Consider the following 9,799-nt stretch of genomic DNA (forward strand, 5'->3'; position numbering starts at 1 on the left):
AAAACTAGAGCAAGAAGCTCCAACAGATTGTGCCATATTTCTTACCTCGTATAAATCTGAAATGAAGAGAGTTTGAGGGTAGGGGAAAACAGAAACAAAATTCCAATGTCACTCATTCAAATTGTTAGTATGTGCAGAGCAGTGACAATAATGCAATTAAAGGAATTCATGTGAATAAAATGCTTAAGAGTAGAGGGCTATGTTTTGCAAAGGTGGTGTAAGGAACACAAAGCAAGTCACCTTAGTTATACTGACAAGATATAATGCACTTAGAAAGAGAACTTCTGTTATCAGCCATTTCAATACAAGTATTACAACAGGAAGAGAACTGCAAGCAAGAAGATAGGGGAGTGGGTGGAGAAAAAAGGGAAGGGAAGGACTTTATTAAACCTGAGAAACTAAAGATACTCAAACTCAATTCAAGCACTGTAGTGAACTAAATTTTTTCTCAGCAAGGCAGCAAAAATGACAATCCATGGAAACATTCTTGCTAAAAGTCCTGAGGCTGGGTTCCAACACAGCAGGTAGAAGGGACTCTGGAACTACCAGAACCAAATCAGACACTGGGTAATATCAGATATTTACATAAAGTCACCATCATAGACAAACAATTAGGCATTTATATGATTATGGAAAGTTTCTGCCAAAATTGTTCTTCTACAGAGGCTGGGCAAGTTCTTCAAGTTAAAAGGTGCATAACATTCATGCAATATTATCTTCATATAATCCTGAAGTTATGATTCTAGGTCTTAAGATTTTTTTTATCCTGTTCTTCACCTCAATAATTAAAGCGGCATCTGAGTTTCACCAGTCAATTATATGCCAGACAGTAAAACAGTGCCTTTCATCCGTGATGAAACATTGCATTTTAATTTAATTGAATGCGTCTTATTCTTGTAGTAAAGCAGCAGGAATACTCGAGTGACCTTTTTTTAAACTGAGTTTCTAGCTAAAAATTTTAATTTAACCTAATTTGGATCTGTTTTTTCACCCTTCTAATAAATGTTATCTTTCTCTGTTTTTTCCTCACTGCCCTGCAGAGGTCAACAGAACTTAATACACTATTTAAAGGTGAGAGCCTATATAGCTTCTAGCACAACTGGAACCTGGTCCATGATTATAGCTCCTGGGTGTTGCAATATTATAAATAAATAGCCATATATTTTCCATATTGGTTTTCTACCATTTTAAATCCTCAAATCATGTTTTCATTTTTGACATCTAGAAAATGTAAAAGATGGAGCTGTCTACCCTGCTCTTTTCCCAGTGTGCTTACAGTTAACATAGAACTGCAAGGTAGCTACGTACAGAACTTTAAACTTATCTACAATAATTTGATCTGCCACCATACCTCCTAATCACTTAATTTTGTTGTTCAGTTCTTCTAGAGTTGCTCATTCAATAGGCATGGCTAATCTGTGCCATCAAATTTGGTCACCTTACTATTCATCATTAATACACACTTTGAAGAATTTCAGTCCTAGAATCTAAGTATAAGAGTGAAATAGCCATGACAGTCCAGAAACCATGCGAGATGCAAGGATTCCTCATGATGATATCTTTTATTGGACCAACTGTACAGGTGGGATAGAGTTAGACAAACTTTCTAACATGTACACTTGAAAACTTGTCTAGCTGTATCCCAACTATGCAGTTGGTCCAACAGAAGTTGTCACCCAGAAGTCCTACATAGAACGGATAATTGGGACACCATTATTAAATACTAAATATTTATTCCATTTCATTTTTTTTCCCCTCAGTATTTCATCCACAATAGACTGATAACCTCTCCATCTGTAACCATTCAGTTTTCTTCACAGGTGTTATAAAAGGGATTTTTTACCAAATGATAGCTGAAAATCCATCTCCTGGAGCAGTGGAGGCCAACCTTTTTGGCAGACATGACACAAATTAGGCCCCTAGTGCCATCTGATCCCTTTCCCTTACCCAGTCTGCTTTTCAACTTTGTTCCACGCTCTGTGCTCCTTGCCTGATCTGATGCCCTGCCCTCTGCTCACTGACTTGTGTCACATGCAACCCAAGAGGCTGCCCAAGCCACTCGTGGCACCCAGGCTAGAAATTATCCACCCGTCCTATGAGGTTTTGTTGCCCCTTCCAACCACTCACGTTATTTTGGAAAGGCACTGTTTCCCTTTACCAAAGCACCACTGGTTTATCGTTATTATATAATTTCATTTATGTGCTTGGAAAAGACAATTTACTTACCCGTCAGTAACTAGAATTCCACAGGATGTGTTGTTAATACACTTCCTACTTCTACTGTATGTGTATGCCCTATGCACTAGAGATCAAAATATTTTAACCAGCAATGTTTGTTGTTTACACCCTCTCCCTCAACGCTCATGAACTCCCAACCAACGACACGTAAGCGGACAGTCAACAAGTGACCCTCAGGTCTTTTACAACACCTAAAACTATGCCAGTTAACTGAACAGTAGCACTGAAAAGAGAGAGTGGTTTAGGGAACACATCTGGAAGAACTTCAGTTACATACAAATAAGCCCTTTTTCCTCTTCGCATCCTTGCTTATACATGCTTGTGCTCTAGGGATTCACAACAGTATGTGAAAAATAAAAGGAGGGTACCGTGAATCTAGTTAAAAAGTATCTATAACTACATCAGACATCTAAAAGAGATGCCAAGGAATCATATGCATGGCAAAAGTAAATACACTATTCTAGCTAGCAGCTGTACGTGTGTCATCTAAAAAAAAAACCACAGTGTATACTGTAAAAAAAACCCGCTTATGCATACCAGATAAATGCATAATCTACTAAACTGCATAACACAATGCCAGTCCTCATGCCTTGCTTATCATTTACATAAGGGTGTACCGATAAAGATTGTTTTGGTCAACACCGATGGTTAACCAGCCATAATCAGCCAGTACCGACCTGATAGCCAATATGCAGCCCAGCAGCTTAGAGAGCAGAGTCCGGTCAGTAAGGCTGTGAGGAGGAAGGGCCCACAGAGGGCATCTCGCCCCCACCCCATATACGGATCCAGGCGGCACATGCCCCCTATGCCTCCTGCACAGGTCCGCAGTCGCAGGAGCCTTCCCCCTCACTCTGCACCCCCCTCCCCGCTGTCAAGTCACCTGTGGCTCTGTCCCACGTCCCATCCCACCCTGGCTGGGCAGTGCCTGCCCCAGCCCCACTCCCTCCCTCCCTCTGGGGGCCTCAATCTACTCCCTGCCCCCTTACCCCCATAGACTTATCAAGTAGATGCTGCTCACCAAGCCACCCGGCTGCATTCCTGGCCCCATGCATTCCTTCCCCTGACAGCCAGCCAGACGGCTGCAGCTGCCCTTGCCCCACTAGCCCTGCTCCTGGGAGGTGGAGGCACATAGTGGTGTGTTAGTGCTCTGCCCCCGCCCACCCACGTGTACCACCTAGGACCTTTCCAAGTACCCCTGGGGTACATGTACCCCAGGTTGACAACCCTGCTGTAGAGAACAGAATGACCTAAGCACTGTCTTGCTTGCACTTCCTTAATTCTAACAGAGTCAAAGGGACTGGACACTAGCCATAAAATAAAGCAGAGTCTGAGGGAACAGAAAGGCATCTTCCACAGACCCTGGCTTATCCCTCTCTGGAGAGAAATCATGACATTTCCTATAGTGCTCACTTGCAAACAGAGGAACATCACACAGACTGAAAACATACATATGATGATATAGCCTCCACGGTCCATTCATAGTCTAAAGCAGGGCTGTCCAACTGGCAGTCTATGGGCCTCATGCAGTCCACAAGGCATTAAATTGCCCCAGGCTCTTGCCCAGCTGCTGCTGTCCCCCATTGCTATAGCTGCAACAGCAGCCAGAGTTTCCAGGCTCCCCTTTCCTCTGCTGACTACAGCTTCCTGCCTCTGACACAGCAGTCAGGAAAGCGTGGGGAACTGAGAGTGAGCTTGGGGCACTCAGTGCAGTAAGGAGTCAAGCAAGAAAGGCTCCAGGCTCACAGGGCAATGTCTGCGCAGGTGCACAGCACAGCAGGGAAAGAAAGCAAGGGGAAGGGAGTGCAGTGCAGGGTGATCAAATGATTCCATGGTGCAGCAGTGGGAGGGGATGCAGACGCACTCTGTAGCAGTGAGAAGGAATGACTGTGGGGCAAGCAGCCTGGGAGAGCCATGGCTCACCCTGGTATGGGCTACAGGGTGTGCGCCCCTGGAGGTGCAGCCCATAAAGTACGCAACACCTGGGTGCTTAGAAGTTGGACAGCCTTGGTCTAAAGATATACGTCAGCTGTGAGGATCCACCAGTATATTTTGAAGGTCTGAAAAGTGATCAGTGTGTGTTTATGCTGTGTCAAACATAAAAATTCCACAGGTAAATGTTTTTCCTAAATAATGGGATAGACCTGTGCTCCACTGCTTATTCACATAAAACACTGCAGTCGTGGTTTCCCTCATTATGTGGACAGCTCGATTTTGATGTAGGATAGGAGGTCCTTACAATGAAGATGTCTGACCCTAAACTCTTCTTTCCTGATATGGAGACAGCCTTCTCATTGTGATCACCAGCCTTGCACAGCAAATTTCTTGAGACAGATTCCTCACTTCCCCACTGAACTGTAGGAAGTAGTAGGAAGTACCTGAGCAAAAGGCACACCTTTGCATAATTTCAGTAGGTATTTCCAGAGGATTTAAATTCCTTTTGTGGAATGTGCATTCTTCAGGTATCTATGCTCTGCTCAGTTTAGTTACAAAGTGTTTGTTTGACCAAATCTGCAAGGAAAGCAGATGCAGTCTGATGTACAAAATCTGTGTGCACAAAGCCATCTGACTAATAACCAAAGGAGTGTACTTACTGTGGCCCAACCTGAAGATGGATGTTCAGCTGATATAATCAAATCTAGTGTCTGGTAGACACATTTTTATTGCACTGAAGTCCATTAAGGCTCTAATAATTCTTGGTAGGAATTAAGTAAGACTTATCTCTGTTTATTTTCAGCCTTTGCATGGTTAAGAGATGTAGAATGTACTGAATGTTATTCTATAACTTCCTGAGGAGGAAAGTTTTGCACCAACGAGTCATCAAGAAATGTACTTATAAAGACATTTTCTTCTTGATTTACCTACAATCAAACATGTTGCATAATTCTTGGAGCTGAGGACAGAATGACTGGCAGCATTCTGAACCAGTAATGTGCACTACCCACTAAAAAATTCCAGCCTTGTGCCACACTGTTTCAGAAGTGGAAGTGCACGTCTTCTTGATCAAAAACTATGAACCAGAGGTAGAGGGAGGAAAGAGCTGCCATTTCAAACTTGGTCTGAAGTACAAAAAAAAATGTAGATCTGTCAGGTCTCATGCTAATTTTTTTCGGAGCCAGGAAGTAACAAAAGTAAAACCTCTTTCCTAAAATATTCTCTCTCTCATAAGAGTTTATTGGAACAGGAAAAGACCCTTAAAGAGAGACAGCAGAGAAAGTTGAGAATAAGAATATTCTGGAACTGAACAGATAACCTCTCTCTATTACTACCAGTACCCATCTGTTTATAAAGATACTGTTCTAGATTTCCTAAAATACATACAAATGATTTCGAAAAAGAGAGGGAAGAGATTTGTTGACAGCAGCAAAGACACTACTCCAATGAAACCAATCTTTGACTAGAAGCTAGGCCACAGCAGACAAGGATCTTTTCTTGCGAAGATTAAGTCTTCTTTTTAGACTTGCCCAACTAGGCTTAGTACAACAAGTGCTTGTGATGGGTGGCAATAGGTCAACCTTTGTTTTTGTTGAAGTTACTTCTTCATCTGTAAAATATAAATATTCAAGAGAATAGTTGTGATGGTCCAGGAAATATGGGAGGCAAGGATTTTTGTAGGTGATATCTTGTATTGGATTAACTGCATGATTGGGATAAATTTAGCCTTCTGAATGCAATGCATTCTTCAGTCTTACATGAAAGACCTGCAAGAGAATGCATTGTATTCAAAAGCTTCCCTAGGTCTATCCCAACCATGCAGCTGGTCCCATAAAAGAAAGGCAGGGTGTTGATAGGAGTCTTCAAATACCTGAACAATAGACTACTAAAATACTCTATCCCCTGTGACCCCAAAGGAGATAGGGCAAATAACAACAGATCTCAAACTGAAGCACGGAATACACAGGTTAGAAATTAGAAAGAACTCTCTCAATATAACAATGAGTATGCACCAGAACAGACTACAGAAGTTATGAAATTTATATCCTCAGAGTTTAAGAGCAAGTTAGAAAATACATGTCTAGGATGGCTGACTCAGGGATAATCTTGCCTTGTTGAAATTGATGACCTCCTGAGATCTTTTCCAGCCCTACTTTTCAATTACGCTATGAAAGATCCCTAATCAACAAAATACTCTGATCAGCTGCAAAGAACAAAAAAAAATATATTCTTAAATTAAATACTTTTCTGCATTCACTAAAAAAATGGCCAAACATGATTAGAAGTGAAAGAAGTCCCTAACACTGGAGACAACAAACTTACCAGTTGCATCCTGGGAGGGTTCACCAAGCAGCACAAGACGGTTATACTGATGAAAGGGTAAAGATAGGTGGGCAAAAGGACACCTACCCAAGCCCAAAGGCCAAGTGGCTTTTCCTCTTCACTTCTCAAAAATAAAGATTGGGAAGGTGCGTGGGGAAAATATAAAGTTCAATTTAAAAGTTTAAAGAAGAGAAATCAGGGTAGAAGATTTTTAGGGAAAGAGAATGTTTAAACTACCAGGCCATTAGAACATTCTGACTCAGTCAGAAAAGGCTGAGAGGAACTGAGGAACAGTGTGTGTGGAAATATTATCCTTTATTCTCTCAGTATAGAAACATGAGCGGACAAAGGGCTCAAGTATACTTTAGGACTACATCTAAAGTAAAGAAAAAGATCTTCAACCAAAGGATCAGAGTGAAGCCAAGTACAGAGAGCCAAAAAGCCCAAGGCCAAATCAATTCAATTTTTGCAGGTTTCTCTGAACTGCATAGATTGAACCGATAAGCAAGTGACCTCATGTTCACTTTTCATACAAAAAGGCAGCCAGAACCCTGCAGTGGCCCATACCAGTAGCCAGGGGGCACTAGAGCATACCTCAGCCAGCTGGCCATGGCAGAGAGCCAGGCAATTCCCCCAGCCACACCCCCACTTCAGCCTCTGGGCCAGCTGAAGAAGGGTTGGGGGGCAAAAATCCACCCCTCCAGCCCAGCAAAGAACGCCCAACCAGGAGCAGCCCAACCGGGGAGGGTGGGGGAAAACCAGGGGCTTTCCTCTGTCAGCCCAGAGCCAGGAGTGGGTCTGGAGTGCCACAGCCACACACCCCTGCCCTGTCTCTAAGAAGCTGAGACAGGGGGCTGGGGGAAACCCACACTGAGGCTTGGCTCTGCCCTCCAGTGCCAGAAGTCTGTTTGAAGTCCCCTAGCCCACACCTGGGCTAAGCTCTAACTCCTGGAGCCAGAAGCCAAAAGCAGGGCTAGAGGCCCTCAGCCATGCCCCCTCCTCCGTCTCTGGCCCAGTTCAGAGGGGGTGGGGAAAGCCTGCACCAGGGCTAGGCTCCACCCCCTGGAGCCAGGAGACTGAAGAGGGGGCATGGCAGGGGGACTCCAGCTCCACTCTTGGCTCCCAGCTCTGGGGGACACAGCCAAGCCCCAGTGCGGACCCCCCACACACACACCCCTAGCTGAGCCGGAGACTGAGGAGGGGGTCATGGCTGGGGTACTCCAGGCCTGTTCCTGGCTCCCAGAGGTAGAACCAAGCCCCAGTGTGGGCTCCTCGCCCCCCAGAGCTAGGCCAGAGACTGAGGAGAGGGACTTGGCTGACGGGATTCTAGCCCAACTCCTGCTTCCAGGCATAGAGACATGCTCCCCCTCACCCCAAGCCAGGCTGCACCTGGCAGGGGGTCCAGTGCAGGGCTGGAGAGGTGGGTTCTCTGCCCGCCCCCCTGAACACCCTCTTCTCAGACAGCCAGAGGCATGCTAGTGCTATGGCTACGGAGTCAAGGGACGGGCAGACCCTGCTCTGCTGGAACAGACAGCACACCCCAGGGCTGAAAAGCCTCCTGGGATGCTGGGAGACTGAGTTAACTTGAACCAGCAAGGGATCTGGGACAGAAGTTCTATAAACCAGTATGACCTAAATGAGTTAAGTCTGATACTACATCCATCCAGGTTAATCTTAAACCATTCCAGCTATTTTGAAAGCAGTTTAAGTGCACTGTACTTCAGTTCTGTTACAGGTTTAAACCTGTTTCTGATCACTTTAAAAGGTTTACGTGTAACTTCTGTCCCTAGCCTGAGACACAACCATAATTAACAATGTGTATGTGGACAATTACTCAAAGAAGAAGCCTACTCAAATCCAGTGTAGCATTACCCCAGGAAAAAAAAACAAGGATAAAAATCAGTACAAGTTCTACTTGTGTAAGGGTCATATACATCTGAAGCTGTCCCAAGGTAACAATGTGCTATTAGCAAGCAGACTGTTATCTGTTCCCCACTGCCTTGTGGCAATAATAGTAATAATGCTGGTAATAGAGTCTACTGCAGGTGACTATACCAGCATAGTTGCTCCTTTGCCAGTTCTGCACCTTCATGTAATTTACATCAGTATACAAAACCTATTAAATTACACTGATGGAAGCTTGTTGTGTCTGTCCAGACCCATAATGAACTGAGCCCACTATAATGAAATTACCCATTGTACTGTGATGCTAAAAATAGATTTTTTTTTTCATTTAAGCATGACACTTCATTTAATTAAATTCTTTGTTTACTGAATTAAAGATATTTTTCAGTCTACACAGTGGAATTGTTCTTGATCCTACTAATGCTTATACAGAGGTTTAATCTTCAACATGTTCATAGTCCAAATAATTTCAAATGTAGCTTTAAAGTCAGCTATGTGAGTGAGTGTTTCAAGAACCTCTGTCTATGAGACAAGTAAAATTAAACCTGCAAGTACAAATTAAAATTTTTACTTTCAAAACATGCACATACCTTGTACAATCCAATGCCAGGGTCAATAAGAAATGAGCGAGCAGAAGTAGATGGCTGATTGGGAGATCCACCACTTGTTTTCTTGACTTTGTTTTTACAGTTGGAAACAGCACATGGATTGCCTTCTCCATCATTATTAGTCATAGAAGTGGTAGTGGGAGCATCAGACTCAGTACGTATCAAAAGCTGAACTATATCATTCAGTCCAACATTGTAATCAAATAAAGTATGTCCATCTTCCAGCTGTCAAAAAAAAGAGTAAAATTTGTAGAGCTCCATCTTATTTTTAAGTATGAAATTTTCTAAAATTTCCCTTTAAATACATTAACTCTAAACAATAAAAAGTTGTGGCAGATTTTTAAAAAAAAATCTGCCCAATTTATTTCAAGTAACTGTATGAAACCCATGGCCTCAATGAACTCAAGAGCAACTCCTATTGGTTGAAATCTTGGTGTCACCAAACCCAATGAGATTAACAACATAAAACTAAACAATTATCTTTGCAGAACCTGGGCTTTATCACAAAGTGGTATTCGAGATAGATATTTCCTACTAGAATTACAAATATCATAACAATGTGTTAAGCATGGGTAAAATGAGATTTTGCCAGCAGTTACAGTACTGTTTACAGCAGGACTAACTTTTGAGTGGCCTGGGGCCACAGGTCCTGTGGGCCCACCACACTGCGCTATGCAATGTGTCCCCTGCCCATGCCTCTGCTCTATACACATCACACCACATGCCCCAGAATCCTACTAGCTGAACCCCACTTAGATCCCTCCATTCAGGCAGCCTATTCTGCCTTCATTCCC

General features: G+C 43.3%; 1 protein-coding gene across 4 annotated transcripts in view; it reads right to left on the bottom strand.

The window, feature by feature from the left end:
• UHRF2 (ubiquitin like with PHD and ring finger domains 2) overlaps window positions 1–9,799 on the bottom strand; it is a 192,521-nt gene that overhangs the window by 137,080 nt on the left and 45,642 nt on the right. For all 4 annotated transcript variants that reach the window (XM_019517605.1, XM_019517604.1, XM_019517606.1 and 1 more), the window contains one exon: window positions 8,988–9,230. In XM_019517605.1, coding sequence (XP_019373150.1) covers window positions 8,988–9,230 — 243 coding nt within the window. The remainder of the gene's footprint in view (window positions 1–8,987; window positions 9,231–9,799) is intronic.

The sequence above is a fragment of the Gavialis gangeticus genome, unplaced genomic scaffold (assembly GCF_001723915.1).
Source record: "Gavialis gangeticus isolate Ggan-Ray unplaced genomic scaffold, GavGan_comp1, whole genome shotgun sequence".
In the NCBI taxonomy this organism is placed as follows: domain Eukaryota; kingdom Metazoa; phylum Chordata; order Crocodylia; family Gavialidae; genus Gavialis; species Gavialis gangeticus.